Source organism: Cryptotermes secundus, unplaced genomic scaffold (genome assembly GCF_002891405.2).
Source record: "Cryptotermes secundus unplaced genomic scaffold, Csec_1.0 scaffold621, whole genome shotgun sequence".
NCBI lineage: Eukaryota > Metazoa > Arthropoda > Insecta > Blattodea > Kalotermitidae > Cryptotermes > Cryptotermes secundus.
This window is the reverse complement of record NW_019727103.1, coordinates 730188-756157: the sequence shown is the minus strand read 5'-3', so window position 1 is coordinate 756157 and position 25970 is coordinate 730188. Positions and strand designations below refer to the sequence as shown.

Below are 25970 nucleotides of genomic sequence, written 5' to 3'. Positions count from 1 at the left end.
TAGACGAGAATCATTTCCAGATTTCACTATTTGGTCTGATGAAGCAACTTGATACTAATAATCGATACAATTGTGTGATGGAAACAAGCAGTTAATTCACCAGGAACATCAGTATAGTGCTGCAAATCTTCCAGAGGGATATTAGTATCATTTTTCCTTCACAGGCACTGCCTATTTAACAGTGCCAGAGGATATCATACCTTGCATCAACATTTTATTTTTTGATGAAGACTTGTTGCTTTAAACATGATGGTGTGCACCCACATTGATGTAAGAAAGCTTTCTTGATGGAGACGGAGAACTGTGGAGTATCCATCATAATTTCCTGACTTTAACACCTTTACACTTCTACCTGTGGGGGACTCTCAAGAAAACACTGTGTATGCCACAAAACCAAGAACACTGCATGGACTGAAGCATGAAACTGAAATTACCCATGCTGCTATTCCACCAGTAACAAAACAGCTAGTACACCACTCACTGCAATACTGTCAAAATTACACTGGTGCCAGTGCTAGTCATTTTGGACATTTGTGACCTTACGGTAAAAAACACAAAAAAAATGGGTTAAAACATCTCCACTCTACTTGTTGGAATGTAAGTTAATAAAGTGTGTATGACTTCTTTCAGGACATCCTGTAAATGTCACCTGACAGATGAATAAACAGTTACAGATTCATACAGAGTTTATGTAACACTTCCATAACATGGATTTTACTGTTAACTAAAATGGCTGATCCAATGAACATAATGTGAAAGAGCTGCACGTATTCCAATTGCAGTAATCAGAACAACCTGTGAAATGATGTATGTGCATAAATATCGCAAAGAATAAGTGTATCTTAAACCAATCCATGTGTTATGTCTATTATTCAAGTTTGATACCAGTCAAAGCAGTTAATCTCACATGTACACAACATGCTGCTAATTATGGGCAGAATGTAAGAGAGACTTGGGGTAAGAGTGATCCATGTTTGTGGGCATGCAGAAAATGGTAGATGCAGGTTTTGCTAACAAAAGATGGTCCTAATTACTAGACAGGTGCAAGCAGAAGAGGTTATATGTTTAAAGAGAGACAATGTCAAAATAAAGAGAAAGTGATGAGAATGTTGAATAATTCTTCAGTCATTTTCATATTTCCATGATATTCACTTCAAAGAAGAAATATTGTCATATCAGCACTATTATTTAAACCTTACTGCCATACTGCATTACACACAATCATGGGATGGACTTTTATGCATTTCATCATTTCTGGATATCAATAGTTATCTGTCAAAATTAGAATTATTAGGAATTTCATAAATTCTTGCAATATCAATGTTCCACTGTATGTTACATCTAAAATACAAATAACAGAAAATACTGCACAATGTGCCTAACTGTGTAGTAGTTGCTACTTATAAGTGAAGAATTTCCAATTTCAACAACAGATCTATAACATATATGCAGTATTTATGCAGTTAAATACATTTGATTTGGTTCATCTGGGCCCGGCACACCTTTTATAACAGTTAAATACAACTTACATAAGACTTTCAACATAGACTCCCTACAAAGTATGTGTAGTGAGGCTGAAATTACCTATGGAACTACTCTAAGTAAACATAAAACATATAAATCTGCTGCTTCACTTAACTCTTCTCACATGCAGCCACTCAAAATCAACAAGAAGACATGCAGACTTCACAACGGGCAAACAACAATGGCCTGTGAATAACTGTATTTACCTGAATGGAACATGGCTCCAAAGGCAACCCCCCACCACCCCAATGAGAAATATGTTTGCACATGAGATGAGATTTTATGCACAAATTTCGTACAGTTACTACAAGCAAACATGTGAAAGATGCTTGTCATGTGTCGGGTGTATGTCATGCGACAAATAACTTTACGCCGTATTGAATATAGCGAATTTATTGAACACTCGCTCTCACAATTTCCCAACTACTGGCATTGGCAGTATCACACTTACTGCTGCCATTCACTCGATAACAATGGACTCGGCGACTTTACGATCCACACTGTGTCATTCCTGATCACACACTCTGGTCACATACTGCTCAGCAGGCTTTTCATACCGTTCCGTTGCCTCGTGTTACCAGCGGTGTCCCCTTGTTACATCACCGCAAGAGGCAACAGAGTGTTTACTGAGTGTTGCGTAATAATGGAAGGAGTGGGGGTATGTGACGTCACTCGCAAGACCGCAGAGTTCACATGACCCCTACTTTCCATTGAGCCATCCATGTCACAATATTTTAAAATATGTTATACACTAAGTCTGCTTCTTTCTCACATTTTCTTTCCAACTTCAAGACCTTTGGTGTAATATCTCTTCATGGAGAAGTACAGTTTCTAATTCATACCTTCAATGGTTCTTTGGGCAAACATATCAGACACAGCTTATGTTTCTGGGCCCTGAAATATATCTCTCACTTCCTCAATTTCTATGCTGATGGCATGATATGGCATGAAAGTTGGCAATGATAACACCATTGAAAAATCATTCAACCGGAAAGTTCATAACAATTATGAATGATCAATATATTTTTCACCCTAAAACTGAAGACTAACCTTCATTACTTAAATACAAGGGTCATTCCGAAAGTCATGAGCAACAATTTTTTGTAAAGTAACACGCTTTATTATTGACAAACCAAATACACCACCTCAATCTACAGACCTTTCTTTATTTTTCCACATAATTGCCACTTCTTTGTACACATTTCTCCCAGCCTTCTGGGAGTTTGAAAATACGCCTTCTGTAAAATTCCGTTCCAGCCATCCGAAGACACTGACGCACTGCTTTCTGAATTGCCTCCCTTGTCTCAAAACACTGTCCACGCAGCTGATCCTTCACAAATCCGAATGGTAGTCGGAGGGTGCCAGATCAGGGCTATAGGAGGGGTGTGGAAGAACTTCCCACCCCATATTTGCAATTGCTTCCAATGTGAGGTGAGCAGCGTGGGGGCGAGCGTTGTCATGCAGGATGATTATGTTTCGTCCCAGATGTATATCACGCAATGCATGACGGAGCTTGTGCAGCATCTGGACATAACGAGCAGCATTGATGGTTTGCCCAGGTTCCAGGAATTCTGCCAGAATAAACCCCTCTGCATCCCAGAAGACTGTGCCCATCACCTTCGCAGCTGATGGCTCTGTCTTTGCCTTCTTTTTTGATGGAGAATGCAAATGTTGCCATTCCATAGTCTGCCGTTTCGTTTCAGGCTCGAAATAGTGAAACCAGCTTTCGCCACCTGTCACAATACAGAGCAAAAAATCGCCTTTGTGTCGATATCTCTGCAGCAGTTCTAAGGTGATTGCTTTTCGCTGACCTTTGTGGTCTTCGGTCAATAACTGCGGGACCCAACAAGCACAAAATTTCCTATAGCTCAAGCTTTCAATCATCTCCTGTACTGAACTGCACCCTATTCCAAGTTTTCGGGCTATTGTGTCCACAGTCACACGCCTGTCATCTTGAATGATCTCATCCACTCTTTCCTTGTTGCGTTCAGTTTAGGCTGTTCGAGGACGACCGCTCCGAGGCTCATCTTCGATGCTAGTGTTCCCATATTTAAAATGTTTCACCCATCTTTGAACACTGCTCGCACTTCCATAAGCACGCTAAAGTCTCTGGTGAATTTCTGCAGCAGGGATTTCTTTTTTGACAAGAAATTCAATGACAGCATGCTGGCAAAATGACATCGCTGTCGGGTATTTTGTTAGGATACTGGTCACGTGATGCAAGCTATTGACATCACAAGACACTCAAGGTTAACACAACAGCTGGTTCCAGCTACCACCGTACTCTCTTTCGTCTGCTGCTCCCAGGTTGCATGCAATAAAAAGTTGCTCATGACTTTCAGTACAACCTATGTAAATGCAAGAAAAACCTAGTCTTCCATTCCGGTAGATATTCATCAAGCTACAAACTTCATGCAGGGACTGGATTTCCAATCATCAAATGTGGAAAAAACACTACAGAAACAAATTATTATAAAATATTTCAATGGAGCCTCCTGTGGGACCATAAAAAATTAACACAAAATGGGGGAATCCTTCAGACTAAAAAACCTTAAACCAGAATTTTACTGTACTCATTTGTATACACAACATTCATTACACATTTCAGATAACTGTAAACACAGGATTTAAGAACCGTCATATTGGTTCATCAAGAATAGTCTCAACGATCCTCAACATCCTTAAAACATTAGCAAAAACTCTGTTTTGTCACAGACAGCACTTCTTAGAATATTTATCTTACTATTGCCCACATGCAGCTGGCAGTTGCAGAGGTATGTAAGTTTGTACTTGTAAAGCTCTGTTACAAAAATAACCTTTCTTTAGCAGATCCTCAATCTCTTTCTTCGAAAGTTGTTTGTTGTTGTGGTCTTTGCCCTGAGTAGTATTCATGCTTTGCAACAACGCCTTGTCAAGGCCCAGCTTCAATGATGCTTTGTCAAACATCTCTCGCTCATAAGTATTACGACATAACAGACGGTACACTTTCACCATCTTCTGCTGACCAATGCGGTGACATCGAGCTTGTGCCTGTAACAGAAAACAGACAACTGAACTAAAACATAATTCATGCCAAAAGTAACATAACAATATAATTTCATACATATATATTGTTACATGTATGTCACTACAGATGTGGTTTGGATTTGTAATTGGATTTCTTGGACTCCTAGAGATCCATGACTACAAATAACTATGACAGTCTGAGTTACAAACTCCAAAGATCACTAACTACAGCACAAATAAACTCTTCTCTGTTTGCTATGTCATGACGGATCCTGACAGTGTCCTCTGCTTCTGTGATCACTGTCTCACAACTAACTTGTGGCTCCAACGGTCCTGCTTATAACATTTCAGTACGAACTGCACAGAAAACATCATTCCTCTGCTGCTGCGTCCAGCCACTGCTTGTTCGTGAAGACGTTACTCAGTAACACTGTTGCACAGCTGCTTCTTTCACAGCTGTTACCTAGCAATGGGCCTACATGTCACTATATGTTCACAATTTTTGGTGGCAATGCCAGAAGGAAAGACACAACTAAGAAGAAAGAGAAACAGATAGGAGGATATTATTAAGAATCATCTTAGAGAAATAGGACATGGTGGTATGGACTGGATTGATCTGGCTCAGGATAGGGAGCACCAGAGGCCTCTTGTGAACACACTAATGAACCTTTGGATTCTATCCGTGATGTGTATGTATTGACCGTCTTCTAGGGCACATAATCTCACTTGTCACTTCACTACATGTTTCGGCATCACTCTGCCGTCCTCAGGTGTGTTATTTACGTTAAACTATTGCACTGCTCGCCATCATGTGTCATTTATAAAATGATTTAAAATGCATATTCTTCATGTACTATAATAAAATTTATATATATTAAAATTTGTTAAGATTTATCATCTTATACGTCATATTTCAAACTCGCATATTATATCATTCTTCCTATATTTTGTGTATACTGTGTCTTGTGATGTGTCCTTTTTTGGCTGCGTGCATTGTAATGCTGGATTCCATAAAATGTTGGGATTTTCTTGAGTAGCTACACAACTGATTGTTTCTCAAGAAGGGCTCAGCTGCATTGTGTCGGTTTGTTACATGTTCACGGTTCCAGGGTTCCGTTACACTGTCACCCATGCATTCCTTCTGCCATCAGGTGAGTGGAGTCAACAGAATCTAGGAGCTTCCTAATGATGATGTAACAATCTTTGCATTATCTGATAATGATTGGCCCTTAAAGTTTAAACACGGCATAGCATAGTTTAATACGCAAAGTGCATGAAACATAACCATCAGTTTCAACCAGTTACATCACACATCAAACTTCAAAGAGCAAAGATGAGGGATTCACAAGAGCAAAATATTATCTGCTGTTTGTTCATGAATCAGAATTACAGAGTCCATTGGATTATGTATACATGAATATTTTAATACATTCACCTAACACAAAAAATGTCAATAAGAACCAATCAAAGTGAATTAGTGCTGTAAAGAAATTATCATGTTCAACACCACTTGTCAATTTGCATACTGCAATATTATGGAAAATAATGACAAAATTAAGTTAACAAGAAATACAATTCCTCTATGGGTTTCCTGATTTTTTTTACTGCCCTGACTATATTTAAGCGTGAAAATGGATCTGTTTCACACAATTCAATATACCTGCAAATCATTCTGAGGGTTCCAGTCACTATCATAAATAATAACTGTATCTGCAGCTGTCAAGTTGATACCCAAACCACCAGCTTTTGTACACAGCAGGAACACAAACCGATCAGAGTCTGGTTTGCTAAACCTGTCAATTGCAGCCTGGCGCAGATTGCCACGGATACGTCCATCTATCCTTTCAAATGGATATCTGGAACACAAACATCTCCATCAAGCCAACAGTACAATCTCACCTGGCAGTATAAAAGTGCATTCAGGGATCTAGAAATGCAACAGAACAGATCTGATTTGCTCAGCAAGATGCAATGTGCTTCACACAGATGTTTTATCATACTATTGGTCTCCGTTTAGTCGCATGTTGCAAGGAGTTTATTTCTGAACTCAAAGTGCAGTACTATGCATTTAATAGAATACTATACGACAACACAAGATAATACAAGTGCACGAAATAAACTTACTTCCTGAACACCAAATAATCTTCTAATATGTCTAAGCAGCGCACCATCTGACTAAATATCAAAACCCTATGACCATTTGCTTTCAACTTTGGCAGCAGCTTGTCAATGAGAACCATCTTGCCTGAAGAATGAATCAGAGCTTGGTAATAACCATCAGGATCGTCAGAACTCAACTGCTTTGTCTGCCGATAATCAAACTGAATTTGTTCCTCAGCACCTGAAATAAACAATGTTCATAAATTAATTTATTGTAAATATTGCCTGTCAGGGAAGAGGAAATTAAAGTACAGAAAGTCATTAAATAATAATACTTTTAATTAACCTCTGAAGTATGTTATTTGCTAAAAGAATTCTACACTGAAATGTTTAACTTAATTCTAATCTTTATTGCTGCTTACTTGTCATGTTCAACACACTGAGCATCTGAAAAGGATAAGCATTTGTTTCTTTACATTGTCTTCTTATGACAGCAACAGTTAAATTGTGGTTCACACACTATCCTCTGAAACTTTCAATATTCTTCACATATAGACACACTTCTGAAAGAGACAATCTTCAAAGAGCAGCTGTGTCTGTGTGTGTTGTGGAAATACATATTTTTTCAAGAATTACATACTTCTGTGTATGACTGAATATTATTACAATTTTGTGAGCATGTCTCACCCATTAAAATCCTTATACTCAATGAAGCTAACATCACAATATTTACAACTGAGATCATGCTATTTTCTGTGATTCAGCCATATTTCAAAATGTCATTACTCTACTAACATCAGCAGCGTGATGTAAGTTTCAAATTAGAGGGGCAACAAAAGGCAGTCTTCATGTATGCCTGGCCTAGAATGTTTGTTTTGTCTGCTAAGTAATGGCTAATTCCAACAAAAAACATTTGCCATTCTTCTTTTGCCTCCTAGTTTTCTATCCACACAAATCCATCTGATGATAAAATATTGTCATACAATACTTCTGTCCATGGAATAGTACTGCAGATAGTTTACCAGCCAAATTATCAACCATATATTTCTTGAATAAAACTAATTTCAAACATCTGGGATAGCTCAGTTGGTATAGAGTCTGGCTATGGGCTGGATGGCTAGGAAACTGGATGTGATTCCTGACAGGAGCGAGAAACTGCTCTCTTCTCCACAGCACCCAGACTCCTATCCAATGGGTAAAGGGGGCATAAAGCTGATCATTCACCTCCATCTAGTGGCAACATTAAGCACGAAACTATACTTCCACTCCCTCATGTCTTCAAGGCACAGTGTTTGTTTAATTAAGCACAGCGAAAACCTTACAGTGTACCTTCACTATGCTTAAAACTCCCTTTTATCATCTGCAGTGGAAACATGTTCTTGGTCTAAAAGTGAGTCAGCCTGGAAAAATTGCTGAGATGATGGGTGAATCTACAACTCAAACACATATTTTAATTTTACTGAAGCTCTAGTGTACACTGTGTACCCAGTAATACTTCTGCACAGCTCACACATCTTGATTCTGCACCATCCGCATTTCAGTAGGATAAAACAGACCATGCAAGTCTTTCCTCCGCCCAGAAAGAGCACTCATTCACAGTAGCATCTCTTTGTAGTATATAAATATTCCTAAACATTCTCAAGAACATGCTATATTCTTAACAGCCTTCTGGCTTCAGAGATTTCACTGCAAGTTTCATGGTTCACAAATGTAGAAACACAAAGCAAATGATATCATTCTTTAGACAAAACAACTACTGATTTTGTGGACAACCTATAACAGTGGAAGCATTTCGACGATGCTGGAGTGAATGGTAGGATGACTGATACACAATGGGGAAAATATAGCACAAACACCATCCCGCAAAAACATACTTATTTTCTGGATTTTGAATAGCACCCTCCAATATCATAACTCCAGTATTCTAATTCCATCAGTGTCTGCATCCTCCATGCGTATGTAACCTAGGTCTCAATGCTGTAAAGTTTCGCTACACACTCATGGGTCTGCTGTTTCATCAATATTGATACTGTCACACAGTGGAGTGATTACAGATGGAGTGTTGATTGGTATTTGGATTTACTGGACTCTTACAACTCATAGCTACAAGCAATTACAACTGTTTCACTAATTCACACACTCCATGGTTCACTACAGCATGTACTAAGTCTTCTATGTCTGCTGTCTCTTCACCTATTGTCACCTGACAGCACTCCCATGGCTGTAGATCCCTCAGCTTCCATGTTCCAAAGCACCAGTTCTTGCCGACTGTTGCCTATGAAACAACCCAACTAGGCATTGCTTGGTCACAGGCTTCTAATATGGGCTATTCCTATGCCCTTACAGCTTAAGAACTGCAATCCCTAACCACTGTCGTAAGAGTACTGACTCTCATAATTACACTTTACAAATCACTATCACACAGAGACTAGAGTTCCCAGTCATGTTTCAACTGCCCTGCTGGATAATGTCTTCCAAAAAACGACATTCCTCTACTCCAGCGCTTATGTCCTCAAGGCTGATGGCTATCTCATGACAAACTCGGTGGTGCTATGCAATGGTTTACAACAATAGGGGCTGCTTTGTCTCCCATTCCTCCGCAGGGGCGACTATGATGACCACCAAAGATAATAAGTATACCTCCTATTTGTCTTTCAAGTCAAGCTGATTTATATACAGTGCCTGAAATATGTCAACAGCATTTCCTGTTATGTTATGCATCCCTTTGTAGAAATACTTGTCAATGGTGCCAGCTTACACACACTTTTGTGTGATTTAATTACTAATACTACCTTAAAGACAAACTGACCTAGAGAAAATTTTGAAATTTTAGATTTCTGCAAATGAGGTCCATGACCTTTGCCTAGTCCCCAACTTTGAGTTAACATCCCTCTCAGTCAACAGGATGTCAGAAATTAGACAAATTCTGGTGGCTCATCTTGTAGTACTCCAAACTGGGGTTTGATTAGTTCTGAGCTCACTTCCACCTCTCTTCCACCTCCCTATAAATTAAGGAAACATTCTTGGCATCCTACATTCTAAGCCATCTTGACTCTCACTGAGGATCAGTGAATTTATGTCAGTGGTGGCTGCTGTAGATATCTTGGGTTACGAAGCCCATGAAATTCAACTAGTCTATCACATACTTCAAAACATTTATTCACATGTTCAGGCATGTTTTTTATTTTCTAATAAGCCAGTATCCGTACAGGAGGTATTTTTGCTTGCAACTAGGCATCTAAAGCTGATGGTTAAGTATTTCTTTTCCTATGTCAATGTCAGTAACAAATTGCTCCCAGCCAGCTGCTAATAGAATGGTATGGAGCCAATCTTCTCTGGGTTAAATAATGGAGTTGTGGGCATCTACACCAAACTTTTCCTTCAAGATTTCTGCAAGACAGCCACTTCCCAGTGGACAATACAACAAATAATGAAACAAGCTACATGATGGAACACAGCATTTCTCACTGTTTATAATATGGAGGACAATCAACCCTGAAACCATCAAGTTGTGTTTTATATGGTCCTAAGAACACAGTCCTCGAACCTGATGAGTCCACCGATGTTTTTCAACTGATTATTAGAACAGCCTCTGTGCATGCATGCTAAGCACTTCTGCACCAAGGTCAAAGAAATAACTTATTCAGGCATATTATAGTAAGCACATGCTTCTTCTGCTTGCAAGGGATAACCCAGGGACTGGTTAATGTCATCTTTACATATCAGCAACCATAAATAGGTTTGGAAATAAAACTGCAAGTACATTTGGTGCAAGAAGTTAAAGGAAAAAGAACTGCAGGTAGTTAGGAACTGTGAATTATAATGAAAGTTGTGGTAAACACTCCCTTTACACAGGATTCTTCCACATAAGTAACATTAAGAAACTGATGGTACCAAATATTTGCTATAATTGGGTTCACACTGTAAGACCCATTCATTTTGTTGTGATTGCACTGTGGTCCATTAAAAGAACAAGTAGCAAACAACATGCATTTCACAGATTTTCATAATTGCAGTTACAGGTAAGGTAAAAGGTAATGTTGTCCCTGTGCTTAACTAATTAAGCACTATACCATGAAGGCGAATGGGGAAGTGGATGTATAGATCTACATTTTCTTGACCCCAGCACTAGTTGGAGGTCAGTGGTCAGCTTCATTCCCCAGCAGTTTTATCCACAGGGAAAAACCCCGGGTACCCACTGGATAGGAGGTTGGGTGCAACCGAGAGCCGGTCTGGACAACGTGGAGAAGAGAAAATTATTGACCTTACCGGGACTCAAACTCTGAACCCTTGGTTGCCCACCCTGTAGCCCGTCACTATACTGACTACACTATCCCGTTTCTCAATAACTGCAGCTATGAAGTCTTAAGTGTATAATTCAATCGGCAGAAAATGTTACAACTAAAGAACAGTGTGAAAAAGACACAATCTTACCATTGAGAAGGTATGGATGAATGCAACACTTGCGAAGCTCCATCATGGTGTTCATTAAATTTGGCACATTTGCTGATGTTGTACCTTTTGACAGGAATGAGAAGTTCCTTTCCAGAATTCCACGATAATATTTCTTCTGAATGTTTGTGAGTTCCACCTGAAAATATGATGAAAATTTACAATGCTTTACTATTCTTTTTGTATGATATTGTGATGTTCTTAATTTGAAACTCAAATGAACTGTGTTCCAGTTCCATACAAACATGCAAAAGGTTCTAGATCACAAATGTATGAAGTGGAAGAGCTACAATAACACAGGCAGAATATTTACTTGCATCATCTGGAATGAGCAAATGAGGATAGCAGTAAGAGCTGACTTGAATCCAGTGTATACCTAGTTTAAAATATGATTAAGATCAGCTATTCAGGCTGAAACCTTCTGTAATTTCCTTCTGGCAAATAACAGTTAAAATGCATGACTGTTTCCTCAAGCATTTTGCAACATCCTTTCTTACTCTACAAACTCAACCACCAACATTAATACAAAATTATAAAGTAAGTAACTGAATTTAATTTTTAAGAAGAGAAGACTTTCCCAATACACAATCTATTTAATAGTTTCATATTCACTTCCTCTCCCAGGGAATTAAGTTCATACTCAAATCCAAGGAGTCAATGTCTTCACATTTACCAATAGAAAATATGTGACATCACATACTGCAATATGTATTCTTTGAACATGCATATTTTGTTTACATTTTCACTGCTTGTCTTACAATGCCTCCAGTAATACAGCATGTACTAGAACGATTGGAGCGGTTTCAAGTGGCCATAATGGCTTTGGAAATGCACACAGAAGTATGCTTCCCACATGGAACAAAACAGCAGGTATTCAAGTTTTGATCACATGCACAATCCCACTCCCCTTCTCTTGGTCCATGACATTACAAAGAGGAAATGGCGACTATATAGCAGAAGGCATTTTGTGTGCTGCAGTTTGTGAAGCATAAATCAGTTGTTTCTGTTCACTGGGCTTTCCCGCGACAATTTCATAGTGATCCCCCATCTGACAATAGCATTAGGCATTGGTATCAGCAGTTTCAGACAACAGGGTGCCTCTGTAAAGGGAAAAGTGCAGGACATCCACGTGTGTCAGAAGAAAATGTGGAATTAGTGAGACAGTCTTTTCTTCATGGTCCAAATAAATCTATACTCCATGTGAATCATGAATTGGAGATGTTGACTATGACCGTGTGGAAGGTGTTGCAAACAGAGACTGGAAATGAAGCCCTAGCATCTTCACTTGGTGTGTAGTTTCTTCAGTCATTTTGATGCACAGTGTACTTTATACAGTGATCTTTTGAAATGCCATTTAATTAAAAAGGCAAAGTTGTCATTGTGCTTGTTTAAATTTTCACTGCTTGTCTTGCAATGTGTCCAGTACTACTTTATACAGTAACCTTTTGAAATGCCATTTGGGTAAAAAGGCAAAGGTGAGCCCTGTGCTTAACTAATTGAGCACTATGCCAAGATGTATGGGGGAGTGGATGTATAGATCCATGTTTTCTTAACATCAGCACTAGTTGGTGGTGAGTGGTCAGTCTCATGCACCCCAATAACCACTAGATAGAGGGCTGGGTGGGCTCCTGAGCCGGTCTAGATAATGTAGAGAAGAGAAAATTCTTGACCCTACCAGGACTTGAACTTCAACTCCTCAGTTGTCCAGCCCATAGTCAGTCACTATACTGACTGCACTATTGCGCCTCCTATACGAGTTGGGTATCCTCTCCAAACTGTAAGCACACCTTATCTCAGAAGGACTTTACAGTTCTGATTTTACTGTCTTCTGTGTAATGAAACCCATCTTCTTAGCTGCTGTACTGTTCAGAATAGTGAAGCAAATTTCATGCCATACAGAATTTTCTTGCAATTTATTCCTGTTGAACACACTGAGACAAATTTTTGTTTTTATGTGGCCTATCATGTGAGCTTCTCACACAGCCTCCAGCTACTGATATTCCAGAATACAAATCAACTTTTAATGCTCTCATTAGCTACAGCAGGGTTCGCAGATGTAGGAAACTGACTTCCTGCATTGAAAGTTTTAAGACCTTGGGATTAATATCAATGCAAACAGGAGACAAGAGTAGCATCATAAGACATTCTATAAATGAAATACTGTATTTACTGGTACAACTGCCCCGCTTCTTTATATGCATGTTTAACAAATTATAACAAAGATGGGTCAACTACAGTTTCCTTCTAACATGAGAGATCAAAAGAAAAAAAATGATAAAAATAAAAAAAAAGTAATTGAATTTTATAATTTTAAGAGGTATTTTGTCTCCAATAAAGATTAGTATTTTCTAACAATATATGTTTTGTTTTATTGAAACCTGACAATGCCTTCCTGTTCTGAAACCTGGTTTCCATTCAGGAGCATCACATTTGAATCAGATCAATCCATTTGCCCCACAGTGAGAGAATTAACAAGGCCATTATTATCTCATACATTTGGTGGGGCAATTAGACAATGGAAATTATTACATGAGTAATTACTTTTTGCAGAAATACTTAATTGACATAGATCCTTCAACAGTGTGGAGTTACTTGCCTCTACAACCGTTTCTTCCTTTGGAGCAATGGACTTCTCTACATCTTCCTTCAGTCTCCTCAGCATCATAGGTTTGAGAACAGCCTTCAGCTTTTGCACTTCTGTTTCAGTCTTCAGCGCTCCAAATTCCTTGAGGAAGGCTTCACTACTAGAGAACTGTGTTGGCTCTAGGAAGTTGAGCAGTGAGAATAGTTCATTCACATTGTTCTGAAGAGGAGTCCCAGATAACAGGACTCGGTGTTCCTGTGACATAATATTCAGTTAAATGTTCAATGAAAGAAAACAAGATGTCAATACCGACCAAACACGTGTTTCCTAACCTATAGGGTGCAACTAACTTGTGAGGAATCAAGGCTGCCTCTGGTCTAGTTACTAGGTGAGCATAAACGTTTTGTACTGTTAAGCATGTACATTCCAGTCTATATCCACAATTGTTCTGCTGCCAGACGAACATTTAGTTCACGTGATCACTAAGCAGTGTCAGTGTGGTAACAGAAAACTGATCAATGTCAATTCATAAGTCTAATAGTACGCACTGTCATTAGTTTACTTTATGAAAACCGTCGGTAAAGAAGAGACACTTTAACTAGTAAATCACATCTTTACTTCAGCTAGAACTTTAAATTTACCATTCTGGTCCTGCCGTATAATAAAAATTAGCTGGAAGATCACAGTAACATTGACTGCACAATTTTTGGGGTGTCACACTACTATAAACACCATGTATTGGCTCACCAAATTCAGCAGTCTCAGCCCTTCAATCAGTTTGCAATTTCTGTTCTTCAGACGATGAGCTTCATCAATAACACAAAGCCTCCAACTAAATTCCTTCAGTTCCATGCAATCAGCAATAATGATCTCAAATGTAGTGATGAGAACATTGAACTTTGGTATATCTTTCCCTGGTATTCCTTTCTCATTCCTGTAGTACATCTCATACTCCTGAACCATGTTTCTACTTGCAGTCCTGGAACCACATAATGGTTAGCTGTTACAAATTCCGAAGTTCTGACTTCTGACTAATTCAAACAAAGAAAACGAACCATTCAGGAATCTTCTTTCTCGAAACACCCGATTATTATTCCATTAAAATAGAAAAACCACGTAAACAATTGCACATAATTTCTAATTAATCAATTTAATCCCCACTCCAAACACTTTAATACTGGAAGAAGAAATGGGAGAGGTGGGAAACAAACTTAGTAGTTTTATGAAACGATATGAAAATTGTAGATGCCTTAATGCACTTCATTACAACAACAGAATTTTCTTTAGGATACTTCTATTGCTATCATTGTTTCCTGTTAAAACAATATCTCCAAATCCAACATGCATGCAAAATACATGAACTTAGTAACAATGAAACCGCAAACATAAGAGAATGATTACATAGGGGCAGGAAAATAATATCATAAATCAAATGTCTTTAAAGAAGGTTATCAGAAAGAAAATTGTAAGTAGATTCAAAAGGGTTCTGACAGTAACACTCTGGATTACTGGGTTTTTGGACTTAATCGATCATCTGGTATTCCAAAACACATTAAAAAAAAACACGTTTCAGAAACTGCATGTTTCTGTCTCAACATGAGAGGTGGAAGCACCTACTCCATTGGATTCATCTGTCCAATGATTGAGTTTAGCTGTTTCTAACGAAACCAACAGCATCCATGTCTCCCACACCCCACCTGAAGATGGAAACAGATCCAGTTCCAAAACGCCGTATTATTTTATTTTTTAATATCAAATGATGGATAAAGCCCAAAAACCCAGCAATCCAGGGAAAATTACAATATAAATTCAAGAGAACAAAACAAGTGTAAAATAGCTAATTAGGTCAAATGTATGGGATGTGTTCAACCAGAAATCACAAATGTCTCTAATATAATCAGTAACTCTACATATCTTAGTACCTGAAATAAAAATTAAGAACTGACGGATATATTCATATTATAAAGTAAAAGATTTAACAAATGAGGGTGAATACATCTGGGTGAAAATACAGTACTGGTATATGTTCAACTACTACAATTTCAGGAACAGAATATTCAACCAATAAATTGAATTAAACCTTTATAAAAATAAGAATATGCTATAAAAATGCGATATCTTTCACCTCCAAAATTTTCCATCTGAATACAGATGCTCCATATTTATAAATTAATCATTATATACCTTTCTGTTCTCTGAAATTACTGTAAGTACAGAACACAATCACAAATCACTACGAAGACTTGAGGGGGGGGGGGTTCGGANGTTCTGAATATTAAAAACATAAAAAACCATTACAAAAAATGTTGGATGTTTCAGGCCATCATTCCAAAGTTTATGAACTTCGCTAAATGAATAAACACATGTGCATACACACTCTTTTTCTTTTGAAAAATCACAGGGTGCTGTTACCAGAGAACAAACAATTATCAAAAGTGCAAGTATCTTATCATCATCCATTTAAATATCCGGAATGCACATAAATAACACTTGTTTGGCTATGTATAAGTATACATGACAAACAGATGCAGACATTACACAGTATGACACTATGAATTACAATAAAAAGGGCACACACGTACTGCCTATATGCATACAACAACAAAGAAGTTGGACGAACAGTAACCTGGAAGTCATTAAAGCAAGTACAACTTTGAACAATCACCTCTCGATAAAAGAGAATACTTACGATCCATGATAAACAATTACATTCATATCGGTCCAAGCTTCAAATTCCCGCTGCCAGTTGGGTATAGTGGACAGAGGTGCTATGACAAGAAATGGTCCTCTAATACCATATTCATGAACGGCATGGATAAACGTCAACGACTGAATTGTTTTCCCCAGCCCCATCTCATCTGCCAAAATGCAATTTTGCCTGAAATTAACGCATACAAAATAAGATAAAATGGTATAAAATAACACACATCCCTATCCTTAATGTACACTTCTCAGCTGCGATACCACATACAGCTTCCAACACTGACGAACTGCCTCCAGTTCTTCAGGGGCTTCTTTCCATGCTAGAGTGTTTCACAACTCACAACATTCTACAATGTATAAGACTATAATAATATCAATTCATCATAGAACAGCATGCTGTGTATCTCACGTCCAAACTCTCACATGTCTGTACTGTAAGAAACACTTGGTTTCAACTAAATATATACATATGAGCATAGATTACATAGGAAGTTTTGTACACTGATGTAAAGATGAGTACTGTTTGCGGATCACTGTGCTGCTCTGCCTTATGACACAAGCTATGCAAGGAATCTAAAGATGGGCCCTTCCTTTCAACTGTCTACCTCAGTTACTTGACATGGTCATTTATGTTCATTACAGGCGGCTGCTTAAGTGGTAAGCAGCTACAACTAGATAAACAGCATTGGCAATAATTTGACAGAAATCATTATTGCCAAAAAAAAAATACATTTAAAATATAGCTCAAATGATATTGTGACTAAGATACAGGCTGGAGTGATGAATCTCTGTAACATGCAGACTGGCTGGGGCCCACCCAGTCTCCCACACAACTGGTACCACGGGCTGTTCCCCTGAAGTAAAGTGGCCTACATGTGAACCAAACATATAACAAACCATACAAACATACATATTCAGAAAACCAACCAAAACAGAGATGATAATAAAAAACAAAAACTCATGACATCCAGGTGAACAATAACTGGTCACATTCAAAAGTTGGATCCATCACTTTCATTACCCCTAACCAATATAAAGAGCCACAAAAAAAAAAAAGCTTAATACCACTATCATTACACAAAACATGGTTACAAGAAAGAATAAATGATACGTACTTCATAATCAAATTAAAAACAAAAAACCCAACAAATAACAGAAACAAAAACAGAAAAATCAACCTCATTTTCATATATTCAAGCAACTATATATACACGACCATGAAACTATTAAAAAAAAGTTAAAAAGAGTGATTAAAACAAATAATACTGTGGCATATTTGTTCAAATCAGGAACAGTATATCTGGAGAGGCAGCCACTGCTAGACACCAGATTCGTAATGAACAAGAATAGATGGCTGCTGTTAGGGAAAGGCTAGCACTTTCATTATAATAGGCAATTCCTAGCTAGTCACAACTTTATCTGAGACTTCTTTTACAAACTTTAACTACAGGTCTCCTTCCTAAGCTATTTATTAGTTGTTGGTCAATAAAGGTACCTGCACTTCTCCCTTGCTTGGAACAGATAAAACCACATTCCAAAATCTGAGAACTGTGTGCCTCCAGATATTTTGCCATCCTGAGGAAGAAGTCCTTAGCATGCAGTGAAGTTCTAATTCACACACAAAAAAAAAAAAGTCAAGAGTGGTGGGTCCTCTAATTCATAATAAAAAAAAGAAAGTGGCCAACAGCAGTGAGTCCAAGAGAATACGAGCGAGTTCACTCCTTTCATGTCTACATGATAACCACTTTAAGCAACTTCAAAAATATTTATACAATGTACCAAATCTTGCATGTTTGTTCTATTATGGCCAGCAAGCAGCATAATAGCCATTTTCTTTCAGTATCTTGAAAACAACAGAACTTATAGGACAGGTGTTGGGACATGAAATATGAATTTCCTTTCTACCTGCAACTTTCATTTCAGTTCATGAATTTTGTGCAAAACAACACAAAAATGCATTCTGATATTGTCCCCCTTTATCACTCTCAGGTTCTAAGTCAAGCTTAAATATGCTGATACACTGTACTGCACAAGGCCACAGTGACAGTAACCCTTATATATTGCATAAATGTTGCTTTGTCCAGTACAGTGACAAGGGGCATAGTGATCCATAGTGATGTGGATACCGTTGACAGCATGGATATACTTCTGCTGAATCTATGGTGCAACAAACATAGCTCCTACACAGAATGACCTCGCTGATGAGGGGGCCCCATTCTGAAACACATACATGTCTAGGAGAAAACTAAAATCTTGCTCATGGATCTTAACGAGACCTGAAGCCAGGAATGACTGTGCTGGTGGAGGCCAGCTGGCAATTTAACTGACTGACACATATCGAGAAAACCACAAGTGTCTGACAGTAACAAAAATCTTGCCTTGGGCCCTAAATGGGGCTAGACATCGAATGACTAGCTGATTAACCATCAGTCACATTGTGACTCTGACTTGATTAATGGACAGTCATGGTTAGAAAGCCAAAAGGAAAGAGACCATTAAGAAGACCAAGATATATGTGGATGGATAATATTAAAATGGATCTTAGAGGGATAGGATGTGGTGGTATGGATTGTATTGATCTGGTTCAGGATAGAGACCACTGGAGGGTTCTTGTAAACACAGTAATCAAACTTCCAGTTCCATAAAATGTTGGGAAGTTCTTGAGTAGCTGTACAACTGGTGGTTTCTCAAGGAGGGTTCAGCTCCATGAATGGACAGCCATGGCTCGAAAGTTAACAGATGAACAGTTGGAGCAATGGGTTAGTTGTGAGAGTCGCCAGCAATGACGTGAACACAGAAGCAAAAGAGTATCTATTGCTGGAGAGGGTAACCAGGCAATGGCTAGTGAAGACATAGAAGACTTAGCATGTGCTGTAGTAAGAAGCAGAGTGTGTGAATTTGTGACAATAATATAATTACTTTTAGTTATGATTTATAAGTGTTCAATAAATCCAATTAATAATACAAACCCTGTGTCTAGTCACTAACATGTGACAATATGTTAAATACAGCAAGTTTTAAGCATAAACTCTTAATATTTCTGTACTGTTCATTTTGCCATCATTTCCTTAACTAGTCAATAACTCCTCACTTTACATTCAGTTTGTGTGGTCGCAACAAACAGCAAAACTGGGTTTCATTGTATGAAAGTCCTTTTCAAAACTAAAAACAAGAAATATTATTCTACCATAATGCTAAATAAAAGTAGCTCACCCATTGTACCACGAAAAGAGCAACCAGTTAAGTCCTTCCAACTGATATGCTCTCAGTTTGTTTCCATTCTTGTAGTTAGGTGATTCCTCCAACTTAACCCACTCATCACGACTTGGCTTCTTTTTTGTCTGCAAAGGCAAGTATATAATGGTACATCAGCTACTGCTGTCAAACTAACAAATTTTTCACTTTTTTAAAAACAGTATATTTTTCAAAGATCTATGACCACACAACACAACAAGCCTTCTTTCACCACTGTTTGTTTTGTTCCCCATTTGGTGTGTTTATATACCTGCCACAATGACAGACAGATAAGTACAATGCCTCTTAATGACATGATATTCATCATGAATGTTTCACAAATATCTACAGCAGAATCGGGAACATATTCAGCTGAGGTTCAAACATGGATCCCACATGTACAATCACGTATAAAGTTTATATGAGAAACTTTTTACCTTGCATTTCTCCTTTGATGGCCGCTTGTTGTTGTTTTCATACTGCTGTATTTTGACAGGGTCAACATCTTCCTCCAGCTCCCAGGTACTATCTTCATACTGCATGGAACGCCACTTCACAAGGTAGTGTTTAATTGTTTTACCAGTGTTAGGATCAGTGTGTTCTGCCATATCCAGCACTCTGTCCACTTCAACATAGTCTGGATTGTACGGTTCATCTTCCAGCTAGAAACAGATTCATGATTAACAGTGGTCTGAATAATCTGGTAAACTTCTAATAGAGCAGATATATGGTCATTCACCACATCAATCCTGATGACTGAGATGATGTCTGCGATGTTTGTCTTAGCTGATCATCCAAGAAGATTTGGCATATTTATTTGCCATTGCGAAAGCTTCAAATCTTAAGATAAATTATGATGGATTAGGTAGTTTGCATCCTACTGTTCAAAGCTGAAAATTCTCACGGTATGAGACTGAAAAATCAACATTCGAACTGACATCATGATATTTTCTTCAGCTGGCCTCAAAACTTGAAGACCCTCTCAGGCCTAAAAATATCTGTCTTGGTCAAGTATAGCCACTTCAAAAACAAACACTTCTTTCACAAGGGAAGCCAAAGGATAAAAAATGGCCTGTCTGGCACAGTTCAAATGCTATAACCAGCCAACTCAATGGAGCATAGTCTTCCCTGAGAACCTAATAGTCACTCTGCTTTTCAAAAAATTTTCAGCTTTTATGGAACCTGAAGGTTCATTAGTGTTAAAAAGGGCATACACACCACAAGACCCTGCCTTAGTCTGTTCAATCCAGTTCACATCAGCACACCATATCTTACTAAGTTCTACTTCAAATTATCCTCCAATTTCACCATATTATACCTTCGTATTATGTTCTTGTGAAAATGAATCCTTCTGGTGCTTCAATAGTGACAAGCATTTGTTTTTTAATGTTGTACTATGTAATAAGCTTCCATTTATATTAAATAACAGTTAATTTCTAAAATAACACATGGTGTAATAACCACATCCAAGTTTCTCAAGACTTCCCTCTGCTAATATCAAATTTCCATATACCAAGCACCATTATTTATTTAACTTAAATTCCCTCCATTCAACTTTTAAATGCACTGTGCCAACATTAAATAAGGATTTTAATGTATCTCTATGATGAACAGTTTAATCTCTGATGGAAAATATCAAAGCAATTTTTCTACAACAGAATGTATATCACAAATTTATAACAAATTAAATTTTATTTCAGCATCCCCCACATATTATCATACGCCAATGATACTTAAAAAATGAGATATGAAATACCACAACACAATCAGATACGCAAAGTATGGCATATCTAAAAGAAAATGTTCACCTGAAACATGAACTTACATTTTCAAAAATATTTGCGTGATGTGCCATTTTCTGCTTGAAGCGTTTCAATTTTGCCGATATTCTCTTATCTCCCTTAAACAGCTCATCCTCAGTCTTCCACTCACAATGAAGGTATGAGAAATTCCTGTACTTAACAAAGTATTCTTCTACCTCTACATACTGAACATCTGATTTACTGTGAATCAAATCCTGTTTGAATCTCTCCCGTATACTATTCTCTTCTTTGGCACTATGTGGCTCTCTAACTCTATCAATCTTCAATTTCATTTCATCAGCAGGAGGTTCTTTCTGCTTGGAAGAAACAGGTTTCTCTTCACAAAGGTCAATACATGTAATACTAGGTTTGAAATTATTATTAGATCCTTTATCTTCATCTCGGTGGCCTTCTTTTATGAAAAGACCACCATCCACACACAGTTCAGACCTCTCTCTCCCATCCACCAAGTAGTCAGGATGCTTCAGGCTGCTGAATCCCATATCAACATGACCCTGTGATACAGGATCCTTACTTAGAACTTCACTTTTAGTAGAAGCATCATGATTAATATCTCCAGAGTTTAACACAACTGATTTGTCTTCTGTCCTGGTTTCAATTTGTTGCTTTATTTCTTTGTTTTCAGGCAACACTTTCACTTCTCTTCTACCTTTCCGAACAGCAAGAATGTATTGGACAACCATAGAATCTTCATCTGTTGTATTCTGAAACAAAACCACATAAAAGATACCTCAAATCAAAATAATAAAATACATCATTCACCTATACAATTCACTTTTCAGTTAACTATTTGCTTTTGCTTAAATTCTAGACACAAGAGTCAGTGTCACTAACAGCATGTATTTTTTTCTCACAATATATTCATGGTTTTCTGGTACAAAAGTAATTTTTAGGATTAATATACTTGAAACACTCTTAAATATAAGAATTCAGTAAACTATGTCTAAAACAAAACCTGGATTAACCACAAAATCTGTCTTCAAAAAAAACTTGTTATGCTTCAGAGAAAGTACAGTGAAATCAAATACACAATTGTGTCTAATACCCGTAACAGAACATATCTACTGTGGGAACAGAGGAAACATTCAACAGAAGAACAGTATGCTTTAATAGTAAATGTCCCTTATTCACACACTTCAGTTAAAAACTGTCATGCCTGAATCTATACAAGAATGAACATTTATGCTGTAAACAGATAATGAATTAGCACCCAACCACTGACAACAAGTATGCAGAATAGGTCAAAACACGGCAACTAATTTCTCTTCACGAAGTTGCCATGTGACTACTATTACACTTGAAACCCAATGAAGGCAGTAACCATGCTGGTGTAGCAGTTGATGCTCTAAACCTATTATCTTAACTAGGGTCTTTCATGGTTTTAATCTGTCAATCCAGGAAAAGGATGGGACACTATCAATCAGAATAAATCACCTCCTTCCAAATACTTTCCAATGCATTATTCATAAATAATTCTACTATTCAATGAGAGTACTGGAATAATGCAGTTGATATAGCTACTGGCTACAGGCTGGATGACTGAAGGGTCAGAGTTCAAGTTCCAGAAGCAAACAAAGAGTCTTTTCCATTTAGAACTCATTTCCATGTTATATTTACAGACAACATGTGTCAAGTTCTTCTTATAAAATATAAGTTAAAAATAAAAACGTGTTGTGTGGTCGGTAAAATTAACACTAATATTGATTAAATACACAACAGGATGCAAGAAACAATTAAAGTCCTTCAAATATTTGCTCTCATCCTCAAGACAGATATCTTATGGCTGAAACTGGTCTGGAATGTAATATGTGATCAGTAAAAAGGAAATGACACGAATTGGTTTGTGAAGCCGCACATTATTTCAAGTGATAACCATGTTTAAAAATAAATCACTTGTACAATTATTTACTACTACAGTTTCAGTTATCCAAAGAATAGTAGCCTCAGCAATAGAGTCTGTGTTTGTGCTGTGCACTGTGGAAGTTAAATAGTGTTCAAACATAATCACAGTAAATGTGCTTATATTTGAATACGATGTTCAAAGTAATGCATCTATGTGAAGTCAGTGGCCTCGTCAAAGAGCAGAGTATGAAAATGCATTTGCTTATTAAAGACTGTTCTCCATTTTGAAGAACAAAGACAAAACACTGTAAGCTGTTCTCTGTGAAGAATGAACAGTGACACAAAACCAGATGTACATGGCAGTACTTACTTACTTACATGTAATGTACTTACATTCTGCCAGTTGTTTTGCCAGAAAAGATTGGCTACCATACAGACAGTTGGACTAATGGTTAAAGCAAAGTGAACCACTTCATAATAAGCTATAATAAGTCTATAACTTTCAGTGTTTCAAAGGTAGGTTTTTAAAGAAAAGGCATTGTTATGCAGTGTTTGCCAAACACTTGTCTTTAAAATTAGAACTAACATACATACTGTTTTCTTACACCTGGCCATTCTTGACAGAATGTGCAGTGGATCTGGTTCAGTCCATTAATACATGGATTCTATAGTGTATGGATTACTCAGCAGCCTTAGCTACAGTGCATCACCCTCCCAACCACAATACAGCCACAACCACTAAGCAGCTATATATTACAATATTTCTCCTCACTTCAGTTAGTCTCTGTTATCACCATGTATCTATGATGAGTTCCAGAAAGAATAAATACTGTCATACCAAAATACAAAGTGGTTCAAATATGACCGGGACCGTTTTTTTAAAAACCATAATTGCCTAACGCTTACTTGCACATGTCAGTCTTCAATGCACTCCCCTCCGGAGTCAACACATTTTTTCCAACGTTCTGGGAGCATCCTGATGCCCTTTTCAAAAAAGGCTTGTATTTGGTGGTGTATCCACTCCTGAACAGTCTGGATGACGGCGTCGTCCACAAACCACATGCCTTGCAAGTCTGATTTCAGACTTCCGAACAGGTAGAAATGACTTGGGGCCAAATCAGGACTGTACGGCGGATGTGCCAGAAGGTTCCATTTAAATTTGGCCCCCCCCAAATTTAAATGGAACCTTCTGGCACATTGTTGTTTTGGCCGTATGGGGGCGTGCATTGTCTTGAAGGAAGGCTACCCGCTTTCCACCTGTCTTCCAATTGGATCAAATTTTTTCCTTCATACCTGTTGCCAGGAAGTCGAGTAATAAACTGCACTGACTGTTCTGGCATCTGTCAGAAAGTCTACATGGATAACCCCTTGCCAGTCGCAGAAGAAAGTTGCCATCACTTTTCCTGCTGAACGGCTCCTCAGCACTCTCTTGGGTTTGGGAGAACTGGTATGCCACCACTTGCGTGATGACTGCTGGGACTCGGGAATGAAGTAGTGCACCCACATTTCATCGGTGGTCACTATAGACTTCAAAAATGCATCACTTTTGTCTTCAAACTGCTGTAGGAGACGAATGGCAGCTTGCATGCAAACCATTTTGTTCACGTCCGTCAAAGTGCGTGGTACCCACCATGCATTCACCTTGCGATAGTGCAGATGGTATTTCACGATGTCTTCTACTACTACCAACACTGATGGACAGCATTGCTCAAAGTGCCTTGATAGTCATGCGCCTATTCTTACGAATAAGAGCGTCTGCACAATCAATGTTTGGCTTGGTGACGGATGTTCGCGGCCGACGATCATGCGGTTCATTCTCCACATGCTCTCTGCCCTCTCTGAAGCACTTACACCACTTAAACACACAGGTCCGTGAGAGACACTCTTCCTCATACTGTTGCTGGAGTTTGTGGTGAATTTCAGCGGATGGAACGTTTTCTCTGAGGAATTTGATCACAATGTGTTTTTCCACGCTCCGCGGTACCTTCTGTTCGCTCATAACTCTAGCAACTCACAGACAGGACTGAACAGGTTCTAAGCTGAACAGGAGGGACGGTGGAGGCTGTGGCTTCTCTCTCTCTCTCAAGGTCGCACACCTGCTGTGCAGTGTGGCTTGTTTACACACAAATCAGTCCTGGTCATATTTGAACCACCTTCGACACATTCTAACCCTTTGTGCTGCACTATGACATGCACAATTAGAGACGGCCTTGAAGATTATGTCTTTAAAAAAAAATGGACATTTTGAGTACCTATCACAACAGCATTTTCATGAATTTTATAAATTCTATTCACATCAGGGTTGTGCTGTAGCTTTAACATCCACTACCAAATTTTAGATCACACATCAGAGTTATTTATGTTCCTCTATTCCAACTATACCTCATTACCTCACGACTTCACCATGTCAAATGTGGTATGTAACTTTTCCATCTCAACAGATATCATACTCACAATATACACAAAGTTAGGTTTCACAGCGGGATCCACGGCATCATCTGAAGAGGCTTTAGAAGTATCCTGCTTAGGGGTGCCTTCCTTTGGGGAATCGTCGTCAGATATACTTAGCATTATATCATCTACATACTTCTTCCGATGAGTATTACGAGCAGATCGCCGTTTCTGTGAAATTAAATGAATATTTCAGAGTAAACATAAGATTTTTAGAATCACTGTACTTTCTCAGATTTACTCAGAAAAGG

General features: G+C 38.1%; 1 protein-coding gene across 7 annotated transcripts in view; it reads right to left on the bottom strand.

Annotated features, from left to right (window-relative positions):
* Window positions 1–25970, bottom strand: part of LOC111864453 (chromodomain-helicase-DNA-binding protein 7) — a 144088-nt gene that overhangs the window by 80617 nt on the left and 37501 nt on the right. For all 7 annotated transcript variants that reach the window (XM_023851703.2, XM_023851708.2, XM_023851702.2 and 4 more), the window contains exons 8-18: window positions 25723–25890; window positions 21429–22130; window positions 20041–20265; window positions 19583–19710; window positions 16356–16544; window positions 14414–14645; window positions 13679–13921; window positions 11065–11221; window positions 6655–6871; window positions 6191–6386; window positions 4341–4554 (exon numbers count right to left, since the gene is read on the bottom strand). In XM_023851703.2, the coding sequence (XP_023707471.1) occupies window positions 4341–4554; window positions 6191–6386; window positions 6655–6871; window positions 11065–11221; window positions 13679–13921; window positions 14414–14645; window positions 16356–16544; window positions 19583–19710; window positions 20041–20265; window positions 21429–22130; window positions 25723–25890 (2671 nt within the window). The remainder of the gene's footprint in view (window positions 1–4340; window positions 4555–6190; window positions 6387–6654; window positions 6872–11064; window positions 11222–13678; window positions 13922–14413; window positions 14646–16355; window positions 16545–19582; window positions 19711–20040; window positions 20266–21428; window positions 22131–25722; window positions 25891–25970) is intronic.